The sequence below is a fragment of the Macaca fascicularis genome, chromosome 7, assembly GCF_037993035.2.
Source record: "Macaca fascicularis isolate 582-1 chromosome 7, T2T-MFA8v1.1".
Taxonomy (NCBI): Eukaryota; Metazoa; Chordata; class Mammalia; order Primates; family Cercopithecidae; genus Macaca; species Macaca fascicularis.
The window spans coordinates 139,497,744-139,516,826 of NC_088381.1; the positions used below are offsets into that span (position 1 = coordinate 139,497,744).

The following is a 19,083-nucleotide window of genomic DNA, read 5'->3' on the forward strand; positions in this document are numbered from 1 at the left end:
TAAATTATAACTTTACAGATTACTTGTAAAACTGTACTTTTACTGTTCATAATTACATTCAGTTGAAATTATGCTATAGATGTCCTCAGGGAAGTATGCAACTGAAGTATTAAAAATAGCCTGCAGATACCATGATAACCAATGCAAGTGACAAAAAATTGCTGGTTGAAGCCCTGTGACTCTTGTAACTAGTTTCCTTTCCCCTTCACAAGTAAAACACCAAGCTTAACCTTTTTTGCCTTGTACACACATGCTTATGTATACCTTATAATCAGGTAATTGGACTGTGCCTGACCTAATTACTTTGAGCTTTGAACTATTTACTGTTTCCCCTCACTAAGAATGTGAAATTTTTATGATAATCATTATTGTGAATGTATCAACCAAAAATAAAACTATTTACCTGGAATATTTTAATGATGACATAATTATTTATTGGTACTCTTTGTACCATCCTGGTTAAAACCAAGAACCAGAACTAATAAGAAAACTTCAGACTAAACATTTAAATGTGAGGAATGGAGTAGGTGGAAGGAAGTCAACCGTATATGGATATAACGTTAATCTCTCTCCCTGTCAACAAAACCTTAAACAGCACATCAAGAAATAAAGCATTATGTCTCATCTGACTAGATAAACAGTTTGTTCCTTTAGGAACCAAGTTTTATTTAATGATTTTTTTATTCATAATACAATTTTAGAAACTTATGGGAACATAATATTGTGTGTAATGGCTAAGAAAATGAGCTTTCAAATCAGCAGTTAATATGTTTAAATCTGGTACTGCTATATACTACTTGTGGCTAAGTGACTTATCTTTAAATCAAAGTTGCCACATCTATAAAAAAGAAGGAAATACCTTTTCTTTGTTTTTTTTTGTTGTTGTTGTTGTCGTTGATGTGATTAGAGTACTTGGCAAAATGCTCTGCTTTGCTGCATTATATCATTCTAATGTGGTAATTGCTGTATTGGTTTTTGGCATCCCGGTATGCTAGCTCTAAAATATTCTAATTTCTGGTGGTCTAATAACCTGTATTTCAGTTCATCCATCAGAAGCTTTCTCTACCCTACTTGAGGTTCCAATTCCTCTTCCCTTCCCCTTTTCTTCCTCTGACTCTCCTCATCCTGAATTTCCTCATCAAAGTCTTCCTTGCCTTTCTTTAACGCTCTTCATCTGAAACTCCCCTGTCCTTACTCCCCTTCCCTGCTAAACTTTCCACTCCAGAAGAAAGAGAAAGACAATTGTGGATCTGGCTAGAAGAACACTTTGTAATTATGGGTATCTTCACTAGCAAACAATGGAAGTCAATGGCTGATAGGAAAACAAATTTAAAATGCTACATCACTGAGCAAGTGTAGACACACTGCTCAGGGACCAGGGGCCTGAGAGGAAGGAAGAGACTGCAGTCCAGTGTCTTCTAGCTTAGAACTCAAAATTGTAGCTGTGTGTGGTAGCTCACGCCTGTTATCCCAGCACTTTGGGAGGCTGAGGTGGGAAGATCACCTGAGGTCAGGAGTTCGAGACCAGCCTGGCCAGTGTGGTGAAACCTTGTCTCTACTAAAAAAAATACAAAAATTATCCAGGTGTGGTGGCACATGCCTGTAGTCCCAGCTACTCGGGAGGCTGAGGCAGGAGAATTGCTTGAACCCAGGAGGTGGAGGCTGCAGTAAGCCGAGATCGCGCCACAGCACTGCATTCTGGGCCACAGAGCGAGACTCTGTCTCAAAAAAAAAAAAAAAAAGAGCTGAAAATGGTAATTTGCTGAATGAAACTCTTCTCTACCAGAAGGTTAAATTTAAATAGTACATTAGGATTTTGAATAGAATAAACTTGTGTTCATATGGAAAGAGTTTTTTCTATACTTCTGTAATCCTTAAGAGAAAAAAAGGACAGTGGACAAAAACAGAGCTTTTATTGTAAAAATATTTTTTTTTCAAGTTCAAAGACTTTGAAAAAGCAGAGTCTAGTGATGATAGTGGTGAATTTAGCATGGGAAATTGGACCGGAGTCTCCATCCATACCAATAGAACTGATACCGATGAAGACTGGCTGGAAAAGCTATTTGGGAAATAATAGCGAGAGCTCTTTTTTAGTGAAAACTTGACACAAGTTCAAAAATATCTTCCTACCATTATCTAACCAGAGATGGGTTTGTTTGAAGCTAGAGTCTGAAGAAAGTGTTTGAATTTAGTTTATAATTATCCCATCACCATTCCCCAAATTCAGAAATATACTTCATTAGCAGCTGGGAAAAGTTACAAAAAAATGTAGTCAGTTTTTGATGATGATATGCAAAAAGTTTAAATTATCGTTAATTTTACAGTTCTTGTTATTAACAAAGTAATCTTATTTTTAGTCTTTAGTTTTAGTTTATTTTATGTAGGATTTATTTTTTAAATAACACAATTTGTATTTTATCTACCAGTAATACTAAAATGATTGTTATTTTTAGTTTATAAATTTATATTTTATTTACATTTTTGTAATGTTTCTATTTTTGTTCTTGAGATATATTAAATATTTGGTTTTAATAATTTGTGTTTTTATGAATTCATAACACTTTAAAATAAAGTTATTAGTATCAATATCCAAAGTAAACACTTGCATTTTCTTCCAGTATTCAGTCCCTCTTTTCAAAGATGTCTGTGCCATACTTCGGATGAGACCTAAAAATTAGAGGACTTAGCCAAATAAAGAGGGGTTAAGAAAAGAATGTTCTCAGCAGATTTTCTCAGATGATAAAAGACTGTGAGTTTGAGCACCTGAAAGAGAAGTTTAGTATCAGTGGTTCTCCAAATTTAAGAAGGTGAAAGGTCTGAGCTGAGGCTGGAGTGATTGACAGTGACAGGTTATGAGAACCTTTGGGAAACCTTGGAAAGGGTACAAGAACCTAAGTGTTTTAAGTTTTGTAGTAGGGTCAGATTTGCATTTTAGAAGGATCATCTGGCAGTGTGAATAAGTTGGATAAAAACAAACCAGTTAGAAGACTACTACAAACACTCAGGCAAGTGATGATAGGAGAAATAGTGGCAGTGGGATGAGGAAAAGATAGATTTGAGAGATGTTCAGAAACTGGAATTCACAGAGCATGACAATGGGTCTGGCATGAGCAACTGATTGAATGTGGTAGCAGCTGCTGAAATAGGGACTGGATGGGGACCTATATAGGTTTCTGTGGGAAGGTGATAGGTTTACTTTTGCAGATGCACATGGGACAAACGGTTCCATTAGGTAAATGTAAGGATCTCAGACTTTGGCCCGGCACGGTGGCTCAGGCCTGTAATCCCAGCACTTTGGGAGGCCAAGGTGGACAGATCACTTGAGGTCAGGAGTTCAAGACCAGCCTGACCAACATGGTGAAACCCCATCTCTACAAAAAATATAAAAAATTAGCCGGGCATGGTGGTACGCACCTGTAATCCCAGCTACTCTGGAGGCTGAGGCAAGAGAATCACTTGAACCCAGGAGGCGGAGGTTGCAGTGAGCCAAGATCATGCCACTGCATTCCAGCATAGGTGACAGAGCGAGACTTTGTCTCAAAACAAACAACAACAACAACAAAAAAGATCTCAGGCTTAGAGATGTCTGGAGAGGACATGTAGACCTCTGAGAGGCATCAACCTTGAGGCGGTAGTTGAAGTTCTGAATGTGGGTGGAATATTCAGATGGGAAGAGGGAGGAAAACTAAGCTAGAACAGCCAGAGCGGTAGAAGGAAAATCAGAAGAGGGCAATGTCACAGGAACAGGGAAGTAAGAGTGTTTCTAGAAAACATGAAGTGATCACCTGTGCTAGGTGTTATGGAGAGTTTGAGCCAGGTAAGGACCAAAAGTATCATTTGTTTTAACTTTGAGAAAGTCATTGGTGACCCATGCAATGGAAGTCAGATGATAATTCTGAAGTGAGGAATTGGACAGCTATTTCAAGAAATTTCCAATGGAAAAAAGGAAAAAGGAGATAACTCTTTAATTCTGACAGGCGGTGAGGAGTTGAGAATAAATGTGAGTTTAAACGTCATTAAACAGTGATGGGAATTAGCAAGTCTAGAGGGAGAAGTTGAAGATTAAAAGAGGGTCATCAAGGCACCTGCGTCCCTAGGAAGGGGGAATGGGCAAATGGGGGTGGGGGTGGGGCTTTGGATCATACAGAAAAAGAAGCTAGAGTCTGGATGCTGGTGACTTTGTGTGGATGGTAAGTTTGCATCTGAAATAGCTTCTTTATTTCCTTTATGATGTAGATACATTGTCATTTGCCAAGATTGAGGAGAAGGTAGGTGAGGGGTGGTTACGGGAGAATAGAGCATGTTTGCCACATCTGCCCTGGAAAAATGGAGAGAGGAGCTGACCAGGGAAAGCTTAAGGATGAGGATGAGTTGAGGTTATTGATGGAATTTATGGTGGCCCTATATCTGGGAATTTCTCTAGCAGCAGAGAACTGCCATGCCACCTGCCCATTGTGAGATATGTGCGGTGTACTTGAGGAGTTCCTAGAAGTTGATTTTTATTAGAGTCCATGAAGTACAAGGACCAGGTAATGAATGTGACTCACAGTCTGTTGCATCCACTGTTGTTCAGTGCTGCAGTGGTACAATATCCTCTGAGGTTATTGAAGCGTGTTAAGCTCTTTGCTCTTTCAGTAACTGGCCCCAGACTGCTGTCTTGTTTTTCTTTAAGTTCTTGTCCGCTTTTTTATACTATTTCTGTCTCCTCCCTTTCTGTTTTCTTCCTTGTTGTCAGTTGTTCTATCACATTGCTGTCTGCATGCAAGTCTGTATCAGCCCTACACCCTGGACTTTGTCAACATCTGGAATTATCACACCTCTGAAATAAAGCAGTGAGCTTGAAGACCAGACAATCAAGCTTATTAGAATTGTGTGCAAAGTAAGAGTAAATAATCTGAGTGTGATTCTCATGTGCTGTGCTTTGAGGATATGCATAAGTGTCTGTACATGAATTTTGTGACATTTAGTGGGTTATTTCTCATATATGAGATATTTGTTGCTTGTATTCCCATTGTGTTTTTCTTCTTTTGAATTTCCATGGCTTATGATAATATTCTTAGAGAGCCCTCAACATTTATGATTGTAGCTTTTGTAATTGTGCTTTCGTACCTGCAAAGTATTTTCATATGCATTACTTAATTTTAAACTACATGATTCAACATTTATGCTGTTTTTTCTTATTATTCTCATGGATTTTCAAATACTTATATTTTGTATGGAAATAACATGTATTTTCAAGTGTGTATTCGTTTTGTGTGATAATGAGATGTTATGTCACAATGCAGTCATTTAGCCGTGTCAGATATAAGTGAAATACAATAATGTAAATTAAGCATTTTGGAGGTTTGAAAAACAAATGATCTGTTCTAGTTTTTCATATATTTTCATGTTTTGTGGACTTCATCTGTGAACATCTCATGTATATATCAACAGTCTAAATTTTTAAAAGATGTATATGCACAGTAAATACCACTTTTCAGTGTTTTCTATAAATTAACTTAATTTTGATCCCCATCTTTCTCTTTGTCAAGAGGAAGGTAAATTCAGCGCCAGTCCTTTGGAGGCTTGTGCTAAGGTGTGGGGCCTTGGGCAAAAGGCCAGAACATTGAAGAGAGGCCCTAGGCTCATCAGTCACCTGGCCACACAAGTTACATTAGCCCTGCACTGTGGGATCTATGCTGTGGCCCAGAGCCCTGAGTCCTGCCTCCCTGGGGCACTGTGAAGCTCTTTCCTCTGAGCTCCTACTCCACCATACATAGGCTTCTTGGGAGCAGAGTGCTGCCCAGTGACTCGCAGCACACATCTCTCTCTCCAATCCAGGGATATCTTTTTTAATCTGGTGGAATCCCCCTTTCTTCAAACTCTGTTCTTAATATGTTTAGAATTTTTTTGAAAAACAAAAATTAAAAAGCCCTGGCACAAGCCTTCTCTTAGACAAGGCAGCACGTACAAATGTAGCCTATTTAAATGGTGGGAGAGAGGGAGAAAATACAAATTTATTTTGAGAAATGGTATAGTAATCTGTAGAGTAGTGAAAAACTCAACAGGCTACCTGTGGTCAGCGTTATCTACTCTGGAACTAAACCTGTGTAGCCAAGTCTTTGTTTTTATAACTAATTGAAGAATATTAATATTTGTTAAATGTTTACATTTTATTGATATAATTTCTGAGTGACGACCTTAAATACTGAGCAGAATGTACCATTTTCAAAGTGTTAGGTAGATTTTCTAACTTCGTTTTGTCTTATTTTACCTAAGAACACTGGAACTATTTTGGGGCTGATGAGAATCTTGGTCCAGTGGCTGTGAGCATTCGAAGGGAAAAACCAGATGAAATGAAAGAAAATGGATCTCCATACAACTACCGGATAATTTTTAGAACTAGTGAGGTAAGTCGCAAATGAGAGAGATTTGAGGTTTAACTGAAATGGGGGAAAAAAAAGCAAATAGTAGCAGTAGCAAAGCAATTAAATTTAATAGCACATGGTTATAGATGTCTTTGGAATAAGCAAAGTCCCCTTTCATTTATTCTGGTGGAGATGGAGGTGGACAAGATGGTTAGATCTGGATCCCTTCTTTTCATCAGACTCTGAATAGATGCAATCTACGAATGAGGAGTTTTGATTCAGAGAAAGATATGTCCGTTAAGTGTGACCCAAGGAAATTGGAGCCCTCAGAATCCCCAGTGGGATATTGTGTATCCTTCTTAGGGCTACTGGAAAGCACCAAGCCAACTTGAGGAGGCAGGGTATTAGGGATAAGAGAAGGCCACCGAAGACTTAATTCACTCTTCCAAGCTCTTTCTGAGCTCATATCTTCACCCAAGAAGAAGGAGGGAAAGAGACTCTTGATTTCTTCCACTATCAGAGTGGAGGAAGTCCACTATCTTTGGGACCCATTGTCTGAGACCTAGAAGGTGGATTCTTTGAACCAGGGGCTATCTAGTTGTAAGTGAAACAGGCTGTTAGTGCTCTTTAGGAATCTAAATATACCCAATGTATGAGTTTTTATTTTAAAATGAAATTTGGGCTTAAAAAAAAAAAGACATGGAAAAATAAAAAGAACCCACACAGCATTTTTTAAAAAAAACCTGTGAACAAGTTTGGGACTATGAGGTTCTCCATTTTCCTTGTAAAGCTGTATAACTGGGCCACTTATCAATTTACTGCCTCTCAGCTGCTAATTCACTTTAGGATTTTTGTTATGCATTAATACTTAATACCCTTGAGTCATCTAGAAAATAATAGTTTTGAAACTAGTTTAAATAGGGCATTTGGCTTCATTTCCCCCATTCAATGCAAAGCAAGTTTCTGGGGTTGGCATCACTTAATAATTGTTCCCAAGCCTGAACTCCGGGGAAATTAAATATAGGACTTTTAAAGACAAGACTTAAATATCTAATGTGTTGTTTACACTGGCCAGAGAGAAATGAACTAACATACTCTCATGTGCTTTTTCTCCATGGCAAAGCTAATAATTAAGTGGTGTAAATTCTTTTGTTGAGCACAAAGGCACGAAGAACATCACGTTCTATGTTTTGGAGTTGTATGCACGTAGTTACTCCTCTGTAGCTTCCCAGATCCTACCAGTTTTGTTTGTTTGTTTTTGAGACAGATTTTCGCCCTGGTTACCCAGGCTGGAGTGCAATGGCGATCGCGGCTCACTGCAACCTCCGCCTCCCGGGTTCAAGCGATTCTCCTGCCTCAGCCTCCCGAGTAGCTGGGATTACAGGCATGTGCCACTACTCCCAGCTAATTTTGTATTTTTACTAGAGACAAGATTTCTCCATGTTGGTCTGGCTGGTCTCGAACTCCCAACCTTGGGTGATCCGCCCGCCTTGGCCTCCCAAAGTGCTGGGATTATAGGCGTGAGCCATCACACCTGGCCATTCTTACCAGTTTTTAGTGATACTCGGTTATCTTACTTCCAAGTATTTTTGTCTTTCCCATTATCTTCTTTTTCCCTTCCCAAGGTCACTCTGATTTAAATTCCCATCATATTCTTCCTTTTCTGTGTTATTTTTTTATCCACCTAAATTCATTTCCTTGTCACTTATTCATCCCATCCTTCATGCCAGAGATTAAAGTTTCCTGCAGTTCTTTCTTTCTCAGTCAGATGCTGTCACTGGTTTCCATGAGCTTCCCTTCTCAGCATGTCTTGCAGGCTGTCCACATCTGATCCCAGCCCCTGTCTCCTACCTGAGTATCTGTCCTAAATTTTGCTATGGTCTGTGAACCACACCGACTCTTACCTTTCCCACCTCTGTTCTTTCTGCTTTACTCCCTTGACCCAAAATGTTCTACTTGTGTTCTGTGGTCATAAGATTCTGTTCTCCAGCTAACCCATTTGAATAAGTTGTGTCCCTTGGGTCTGTTTCCTTAGCCTTTGACTGAAAGGTTCAAGTCAAGTGTTCAAAAAAAACCATTACCACTTGTTTTTTACGTTCAAATTAATGTTCAATTCATGACAACTCTTATTATTACGTTTTCTCAGGTCAGAAACCGTGAAAGCCACACTTTATTCCCATCTTCTGCCTCCTGACCCTGAGATCTGGTCTGTCAGCAACGCTTGTTCATTTTGTCTTCATAGTATGCCCAGAGCTCAACTACTTCTCCCACCCTCACCGCCCAGTCCTGGTCCTGGTCTTGCTCTGAGAACTGGTCTCCCTGCTTCTGTGCTGAAACCCTGCCTTCTTTTGACCCAAAGTGTTCCTTTGAAATGTCATTCAGATCTTGTCATTCCTCAGTTCAAAATCCTTGAAAGTTTCCTCATCTCCCTCTGAGAAACAGCCACTGTCCTTGCTAGCCTAGGAGATCATGCACATCTGCTTCCCGGTTATCTCTCTGCACCTCATCGCTGATAACTCCCCTTGGCTCAGTCTTTTCCTGCCACACTGGCCTCCTTCCTCCCTGGGCCACCTCAGGACACCTCTGCCTCAGGGCTCAGATGCCCGTCATTCCTCCCCACTGCTGTGTTCTCCATCAGGCTGCCTCATCTCCATCTGGCCGCCTCATCTCCATCTGGCCTTTACTCAGAAACCACGGAGGCTTTCCTTGACCACTGAATCTAAAATTTCTACTCCCCTCCCATTTCATATCCAATTAAATGCTTTATTTTTCATTAATACTTAACGCTGTCTTCTCTGTTGTACTTAGTCATTTTGTTTGCTTTTAATCCCTCCACTGGAGTGCAGGCCCCATGAGGGTGGGACTTCTGTCTGAGTTGTTCAGTACAATGTGCCTGATGTGCCAAATGGTGCCTTGCTTCCCTATTTCTCGCTTCCCTCCTTCCCTGTCTCCTTTCGTCCCTTTCTCCATGTCTTTCCTCCTTTTCCTCCCTTCCTTTCTTCCTTCCTCCCTCTAATGTTTACGTAATTAATTGCCACTAGGTTTTGTATAATTTTTTTCTTTCTAGTAATAAATAATCCCTAAATTTGGTTTAATGGTAATATTGTATAAGACTTTTGATAGAAATGTTTCCAGATATTGGTCCTGGTCTGTAGCTCCTGGACTTTGAGAGATAGTTCCTTCACTCTTTTCACTGAAACCTATTTACTTGATACAAATGAAATAAGATTTAATTTGTATCAGAGACTTCTCATGTTGCTAATTTCTCATGCAGATAAATATGGCAAGATAAAAGAAAACATGACAGTGACACTCTGGTGACTTCAGTAAGCGGCAGCAAGATAACAGAAATACAAACAAATCTCTTTCATTTTAGTATAAATAAACATTGCAAAACATAAAAGAAGATACATACCTTTGTAGGCATGGCAGTTTATGAGCAAAATTTTATGGCATGTGAGTGTTTTTAAGCATAGGAACACGAGGACTTACGAAGACTCACTTCATTCTTGTTTCTGGAAGTCATTAAGAAAAATATCAGTAATACTAGTGATTCGGATGTAAAAAATGAGCCATTCTTTTTCTCATCCGCTTTGGCTTTCATGAGTGAGCCGCTTTCTGTGGCTCAGGATGCAATGACTCGAATTTGGTCTTAGCTTCTAAATTGAGAATACCCCTAGCCTTTGTGGCTCCCTATTTCAAGCTGTGTATTATCTCATGAAGAAAAGAGTCAAATAACTGAGTTAGCCATTTTCCATGATGTAAAAACAAAATAAAAACCATTTGTGTCAAATTATACATTAATAGGAAAATAATTTTTACTTGTTACTTGAGAAGAAATTGTTTATAATGAAAGAAAAAAGATGCTCATCAAATGAATAGACTGCAAATATTTCTATTACCTTTTTCCCGTATTGAGAATAAGACGTTGATAAATTTTGCTTTTTCTTCTCCCATCTGCCTTGACCCCATCTGTGGGCAAATGTCACAGATCAAGCTTGTCCAACCCACGGCCCGAGGGCCACATGTGGCCCAGGACAGTTTTGAATGTGGCCCAACACAAATTCATAAACTTTCTTAAAACATTATGAGTTTTTTTTGTGATTTTTTTTTTTTTTAGCTCATCAGCTATTGGTGTATTTTATGTGTAGCCCAAGACAATTCTTCTTCTTCCAGTGTGGTGCAGGAAAGCCAAAATATTGGACACCCATGTTCCAGATTCTAGATTTTACTTCCCTGGTGATTCTTCTTTGGTTTCCATTTCCTTGCGAATCCTAAGTCATGCCTAGTTTGCCTGAAGACTGCTAGGGCCTCCATTCTAACTACATTCTCTGCCTCCAGTTGCTTCCTCTCACAGTTCATCTTATTTGCAACTTAATTTCTGAGTACACATCATCCCCCTACGAACACATCCTGAGCTGACCTGTAGGAGCCCGATGAGGTGTGTACCACTCAGTCAGCTCAGGGTCTTCTGTGCACCCCCAGCTCACAGCTGCATCATCCATTTCTCCCTGTACTCTGCTTGTGTCCATCTACAGTAATCACTCCTTCTCACTTACTCCCTTTATTTCCAATCTCCATACCTTTGCTCATGTTCTCTCTTGACATTTTCTTGTTGTAGAAATTGTTCCTCTATTTCATGGCCACTTCCTAAAACCATCCCTTTCGATGGGGCCTTTCTTTATGCCCTGAGCAACTGTGATCCTTTCTCTGCCTTTGGACTGTCTAAGGACCTGACCTTGTTATGCTTTGTTGGATATACTTGTCCTTCTGAGATTGCATTGTGTCTTTCTGACCTCTTACCCTCATTTTTGACAGTCAGTCTCCAACATGCACTCCACTAGCTTTTGTAGCTCCTGTTGCTAACTGGAAATGTATTCAGCTTGATGGGTTTTCTCTTCTTTCTCCATACACTATTTAAATTATGTTAACAACTTTGCCTTGTAGACATTTTTGGAAATTAAGACTACTTTAGGCTTCATCTCTGGTTAACTTTTCTCCAACACATCATCATTACGTAGAAAAATGTCTTTGGTTAAGGTATTAATGGTGGGCATTTTAAGAAGGGAAAATATTTTAAGAAATAAGAGAAAATCTAAAGTAACTTCAGCTGCTGTTGCCTGTGCTGCTGTACTGATGGTGATGATTGCTCAGTGGCAGCAGCATTTGGTGACATGTATAGTTTATGCTTGTCAGCCATGCATTATGAAGTTTAAAACTTTCTCTCTCCCTTTTTACAATTCAAAGAAGTATAGCATCCGAACTCTAAGTATTTGTTCTTCAGACATTGCTCTGGGATTCTGCCTTCTTAATTTCCTAATTAGTATGCATAGTGACATTGTATAGCCATATAGAGACCTTGATCTTTACTGATCTCTTTAAGGAAATGTTATTTTTGGTCTTTAAATAAATATCCTCAGAAGTCTTCATTATGTGCTCCTTTGGACCCATCCTTGTCTTGAAAGCATTGGTTTCATTTTTCATATGACAGTATCCTACATCACTTCTCTCATTGTTTCTCCCTCACTGACTTTACCCATCAAAAATCATTCCCTAGCTCTGTGAGGAGCCCCACAGTCCAGGCCTGTAGTGCATGTACATATGTTCAGGCATCTCACATCCCAGAAGCCTCACCACAGCACCTGTCTCTCTTGCAGCTCATGACACTGAGAGGTTCGGTCCTGGAGGATGCCATTCCGTCAACAGCCAAGCACTCAACGGCCAGAGGCCTGCCTCTCAAAGAAGTGCTGGAGCACGTGGTTCCCGAGCTCAATGTCCAGTGCCTGCGGTTGGCCTTCAACACGCCCAAGGTCACAGAGCAGCTCATGAAACTGGATGAACAAGGGGTGAGTTTCCCTTTCTGAGGAGAGCATTCTTGCTCAGGCTTCCTGCTAGGCTTCCAGAATACAGACCTTAATGTTTCTTGTTTTGATGGAGAAAACTGATAACCTTTTATTGTGAAAGACACTGTCTTTGCAATTACTCATTTTGTTTTTACTTACCTCTGAACTCTGAACATTTCTCATCTGATGAAATTCTGTATGTCAGAATTTATAAATAAGACACTTTAAACTATGTTGAATTCTTTTGATAATCTTCCATATGTACAGTACGTTTTTTGAGTGTCTGAGAGTAAATAATAGTAATAATAATTAATAATAATGAGCATATTTGCAAGTCCCTTTTCTAAGTGCCTTAAATATGTTATCTCATCTCCCTACCCTGTGAAAAAGGTACTCTTATTATTCGAATTTTAGAGATAAGGACTCTGGGGTACAGAGAGATTAAGTAATAAGTCCAGTTTCACACAGTTAGTAAGTTTTGGAACCAGGGTGCAAACATAGTCTGCCTCAAAGTCTGTGCTACTTCACCGTGCTGTTCTTAAAAGCTTAGAGTTTCAAAGTCTATTAGTACCATCAAAGATACATTCTAGCCAAGATTTTTAAATATAAAAATGTAAAATTTCACATTCTGCTTCGAGTAATTTGAGCATATGGGCTAATTTTATAGGTAATGTATACTCTTACTTTAATTCTTTTAGCATTTTAGCCATATTGCATCCTAGTAGTGGGTGGTAGTAGTTTTAACATTACATGTAAAAATTCCTCCAAAAATAAAATTAGTTCAGGTAGTTTATTTATTTCTTGTTTTCCCATTATGTTCATTTTTCACAGAAGGGTCCAGCTATTGAATGTCATTTTGTGAACAAATTTGGATAGAATTTCCTTAATCAAATATTCCAATTTTATTAAAGTGAATGGGAGTCCAAAAAAATTGGTTTTAAGGTATATTTATTATTTTAATTTAGCCACTAAGAATATATAATGAAGCAATAGTTAGATGTCTCTTTTCTCTCTTCTCTTCTCTCTTTTTTTTTTTTTTTTTTTGGGAGACAGAGTTTCTTTTATTTATTTTTTTTTTTGAGACGGAGTCTCGCTCTGTGGCCCAGGCTGGAGTGCGGTGGCCGGATCTCAGCTCACTGCAAGCTCCGCCTCCCGGGTTTATGCCATTCTCCTGCCTCAGCCTCCAAGCTCCGCCTCCTGGGTTTACGCCATTCTCCTGCCTCAGCCTCCCGAGTAGCTGGGACTACAGGCGCCCGCCACCTCGCCCGGCTAATTTTTTGTATTTTTTAGTAGAGACGGGGTTTCACTGTGTTAGCCAGGATGGTCTCGATCTCCTGACCTCGTGATCCGCCCGTCTCGGCCTCCCAAAGTGCTGGTATTACACGCTTGAGCCACCGCGCCCGGCCGGGAGACAGAGTTTCACTGTGTCACTCAGGCGGAGTGCAGTGGCACAATCTCAGCTCACTGCAACCTCTGCCTGCCAGGTTCAAGCGATTCTGTTGCCTCAGCCTCCCGAGTAGCTGGCATTACAGGCATGCACCACTGCGCCTGGCCAGGTGTCTCTTTTCTAATCTTTGCCTTTTTCTATCCATTTCACTTTTCATAATGCACAGCTAATGTCTATTTGACACATATATCTAAAGAATGCTGTGAGTATCCATGTTCATAATGTGAAAATTCGTTGCCCTTTGAATGCTTCAGAAGACTACTGACATATAAACAACTATTTTGGAGGCTGTTTTTCAGTAAATATTCTGAACATTTATTCTAACAAAGGAGTAGAAAAATGATGTTTAGGTCCAACTTTATTGATTCAGCCATTTCTACTACTATGTTTATCAAGGAGAATAAAAACATTTAGACATTGATAATATAGTCATATACTTAACATTTGAAATTTCTATTAAAACAGATTGCTTTATGTAAAGGAGATATTGCCATTTTCTTTTGTTTTAACTGTATTAAATAAAAAATGGATACCCTGGCCGGGCGCGGTGGCTCAAGCGTGTAATCCCAGCACTTTGGGAGGCCGAGACGGGCGGATCACAAGGTCAGGAGATCGAGACCATCCTGGCTAACATGGTGAAACCCCGTCTCTACTAAAAATACAAAAAACTAGCCGGGCGAGGTGGTGGGCGCCTGTAGTCCCAGCTACTCGGGAGGCTGAGGCAGGAGAATGGCGTAAACCCGGGAGGCAGAGCTTGCAGTGAGCTGAGATCCGGCCACTGCACTCCAGCCTGGGCGACAGAGCGAGACTCCATCTCAAAAAAAAAAAAAAAAAAAATTGGATACCCTAATTGTAGACATTATTTCTACAGGATAATTGTAGACAATAATTCTACATTATTTCTGTCAGGATTTCTGACACATTTTGTGTCCTCTGTTAGTGATTGCCAAGTGCTGGATCACAGATGGTGCTGATCTGTGATAAACATTTTATAGTCCTATCCACATGGGAAAGATAAGAACACTATAAAGAGTTGAACTCAAAGTTTATTTAATTCACAAAACTGGCCATTATTTTGAAATTATGGCCTTCCTATTCTTGGAAGTATTAAAATGTCCCTTCCTTCATAAATTATTAATTATAATATATGATAGTTGTTTTCCTTAATATCTTTACTAGGCAAAATTAAACTTTGGCAATAAGTCAGTCTCTTCAATTTTACTTTGAAAGTAAGTGCCTTAAATATGTCATCCTGTTCAACAAGAGTATTACTATTAGACAGTAGTTTTTTACTACACAGTGGAATTTAGAGGTTCAAAGCATGCTATTCTATATGAACAACTCCATGTCTGGACTAAAGAGCACCGGGGGTCGGCCTCTGTCTTTTTTTATCTCCATACATACAGCAGTCAAAGCCCGGATTGTACTGAGAAAAAGCAGATGACATGCATACTTAGGCTTTTAGTCTTGGGAGTAATTTTTTTTGGTAGGAAATCTCATTAATGCCTTGGAGTTATTCTGAGAAACTGATTATTTTGGTGCCTTTACAAATACAAATTTGAAAAAGGAAATGCTTATAAGTGCAGTGGATTACGCATATGAATCATTGCAAAGCATTTTTAGTTTCCATCTGTGTCGTCATATTTTAAAATTTCCAGCTTTGTGTGTCTTTATATTTAAAGAGATTCACAGTGTGGTACTAGGAAACTGGACTCATCAGAAGGAGCTTTAAATCTATTTTTACATTTGGTTTAAATGATTCTTTTGATATATTTTATGTTTTTATTAACTGTCTTACATAACCATGCTTTGAAAAAGAAGACACAATTTGTGTCCTATATTGTGACATTTTGCCTTTCAAATCTTTGCTGCTTTAATTCCTCATTTTATCACTATCAAAAACTAAAGTGAACAGAAAAACAAATTAAAATTTTATCTATTAAATATAAAAGAAAGCACTGCACAAAAATCTAATAATTTGTTTTTTTATTTAACTTGACAATGATATATGTGTGGGAGCTGAAGTATGCATTTTAATTCCTGAAGAAATTTATTTTAGAAAATGAACTAATTCTTTGTAGCTTATCTAGGCTTTTACATTCTCCATTCTGAGGCCTTTCTGGGACTTTCACTACTTTTTTTTTTTTTTTTTTTTTTTGAGACAGGGTCTCTGTTGTCCAGACTGGAGTACAGTGGTGTGATCTCGGCTCACTGCAGCCTCTGCCTTCCAGGCTCAAGCAGTTCTCCCACCTCAGCTGGGATTACTGGGGTATGCCACCACTCCAGTTAATTTTTGTTTTTTAGTAGAAATGGGATTTCACCATATTGGCCAAGGTGGTCTCGAACTCCTGACCTCAGGTGATCCACTTGCCTCGGCCTCCCAAAGCGCTGGAATTACAGGTGTGAGCCACCACGCCCAGCCTTTCACTCCCTACTGATGCCCATGTCAATTGTTAAAATGGCAATGAGAAGACAAAACTAACCTGCTAATATTTTCACACTGATAAGAATTTAGAACACTTGATGCTTTAGAAAATTTGTGTTCTTAATGCCATGCACCTTGATCTTCACTTACAGTACAATTGGGTGCATCTCATGATAAAAAAAATGACATAAATACATATTTTATTTTACTATGTTCTAATCACTTTACTGGCATAATCTGATTTAATCCTTACAGCAACCCGGTGCAATAGATAGATTCCAGCTATTGGGCTATTTTACAGTCAAAGGGATTGAGGCGTACAGAAGTTCCCAGAGCTATTTTTCTTACCCTTCATCCCTTAATAGTCCTGAGCACTGGATACAAATTTGCATAATACTGCTCTTCAATTTTGGGATTTCCAAGATCCCATTTACAGATCTCGAATTACTTTGTTTTTAATTTCTTTTTTTAAAATCTTTTTTCTTTATTTATTTATTTTTATTTCTAACTAGGAATTCATTGTAGAATATTGGAATATTTTGATGCTTAAAACTATGCTGTAGGCTGGGTGGTGTCATTCACACCTGTAATCCCAGCACTTTGGGAAGCTGAGGCAGGAGGATTGCTTGAGCCCAGGAGTTCAAGACCAGCCTGGGCAACATAATGAGACCCCTATCTCTAAAAAAATAAATAAATAATTTTTAAAACTGTACTATGAAGTATTAGGAATTTTAATTTAATCAAGTCAACTTTTAAATAACGTAGAAAATTCAAATACTTTTAAATTTGCCATATCAGAGCCATTTTTCTTTAACAGTCATTTAAAAATACCTATATTTCATCTACTCTGTACAAGGGGAATGAAAGATGATTATGTCAAGCCCTGGTTTAAGGTGTTCCCACATGTAAAGCCCTTAGTACAATGCTGGGCATGTGATAAAACATTCAAGAAATAGGAGCTGCTGATAATAAGACAATAACTTGTTAGTAGCCCTTTACATGCATTATCTCATTCAATCTTTATACATATCCTATGAGAGAGCTTCTGTTGTAGTTGATATATTATGCTTACTTTCACAAGTAAGCAGGACTCTTTCAAATCCAATAAATGCTTTTTAAGTATGACTCTGCAGGTTGTTAAATACTATAGAGTGCAAAATAGGCTAGTAAGACATAGTCCTTATCCATGAAGGAGACAGGGTCATAAATTACTGTAATGGATGTCAGGGTTAATATAATAAATCTAATAAGAGAATTGCAAACAAAGAGCAATGGAGGTACAAGCCAATGGGGACAAGTCATAATGGTTAACTGGATCAGAATGAGATGGGCCTTGGAAGGGAAGAAGATTTCCTCAGGCCAGGGAATAAGCAGTTGCATGGTCCATACTCAGAACAATAGGAACGAGGCTCGGAAGGACAGAAGCACACAGTGCGTTCATGAGGGAGCAAGGAATCCCGCTGAGCAGGAGTACGAGGCACATGTAAGGGAGTAATAAAAGTAGATGATTTTTACTGGCAGTGACTAGGCCAGGCGCTGTGTGAAACAGTTTCCATGAATTATTTTAATTAATCCTCCGAACCCTTTGATACTATTATTGTTCCTGTTTTATAGCTAAGAGCACTGAGACACAAAGACCAATCACAATTAGAGTCCGTGCAAGCCGGTCTTGAATCCAGGCACTCAGACTCTAGAGCCTGCATTCTTAACCAGTACATCAGCCACCCTGTCCTCCTTTCCCTCCCAATGAACAGGAGAAGAAACTGGAATTACATTGCTGCAGACCTCAGTGCCCAGTATTCAGTGCAATATGTTAAACCCAAATAAAATTGGAATAGGTCTGGTTTATAAATATTTAAAGAACAGTTGCTAGTTTGCAGTAGAGAAAATTGGTAGTTCTGTTTTCATTAGGAAATGTCAGGTTTCATGTACATGGTAGTGACTTTGCCTAACTGATCTTCACTGTTTTTCTAGATTATTAAAAATGCAGGGAAATGAAAATATTTATTGGGTTCTCAAATTTTAAGAAGTTATCCTTCAGGTTATTGAAGTTAGAGTAAGGGAGAAAGTGATCATATTTAATTGAACTCTGCAATAAATATCTCAAGAGTGGATGTAAGGAAATGAGCAATGTTTATGTGGTAATGAATAGCACTGACCCTTTGATTAAGGACATGAATGAAATTCTCTGCTGACTTCGCCTATTCATTGCCTTGCCGCATTATTTTATTGTGAAGATAAATGAGTTTGACTAGCCATTTTCTCTTTGATTCAGGCTGCTAATTTTGAAAAATGACCCATAGGGGAAATATTTTTTCCAAAACTGATTTTCTCTAAATGAAGCTTTGGCAGAACAATTGCCATTCCTAGAATTTTAATCATCTCTTAGATTATGATATTAGCTAATGCATGTTTAGCGTTCAGATGGCTACCAAATTGATTCCAGACAACTGGTGGATCCGTATGTACATTTTCAGGAAGGAGACATCCACAATGGCCATCTAGTCAGGGGAAGAAATCAGTGGCATCTGTAGCTTTGTCTTGTGTGTTTGCAAGTAGTGATCACACTGTGCTGACCCATCCCTGTCCTTTTGCCTGGCTGAGGCTGGATTGGATGACAGGATGGAGTCCCTTCCAATGAGAAGATTCTGTGATTCATGGGACTGATAGTGTTAGCATTTGGAAGACATGTGGCTATAGTAGGACTGCAGTTTGCAGTGAGAGAACACAGCAAGACTGAGATCACATGTGAGGACTCAGATCACAATTCAGAAAGACACAAGAACCCGTGGCAAACATTTCAGTCTTCTGGATTTCGAACTGTGGATTGCGTTTTAAATTCAGTTTTAAAATGAAAAGTTAAACTAATTTCTTTCCTATAGGATTTATCTGAAGTAGGCAATAGTTTCAAATGGTCCCAAAATCAAAGTAGTATGACTATGTTTACATTCAGGGGTTCCATTTCTGCCAGTTCCTATGACCCTTTTCTCCCCTGCCTCGTAGTTAATCACCTTATTAGTT

The 19,083-nt window shown here is 38.9% G+C and overlaps 1 protein-coding gene across 50 annotated transcripts in view; it reads left to right on the top strand.

The window, feature by feature from the left end:
* Positions 1-19,083, top strand: part of SIPA1L1 (signal induced proliferation associated 1 like 1) — a 409,504-nt gene that overhangs the window by 285,188 nt on the left and 105,233 nt on the right. For all 50 annotated transcript variants that reach the window (XM_065548978.1, XM_073997672.1, XM_073997682.1 and 47 more), the window contains 2 exons: positions 6,259-6,389; positions 12,005-12,193. In XM_065548978.1, the coding sequence (XP_065405050.1) occupies positions 6,259-6,389; positions 12,005-12,193 (320 nt within the window). The remainder of the gene's footprint in view (positions 1-6,258; positions 6,390-12,004; positions 12,194-19,083) is intronic.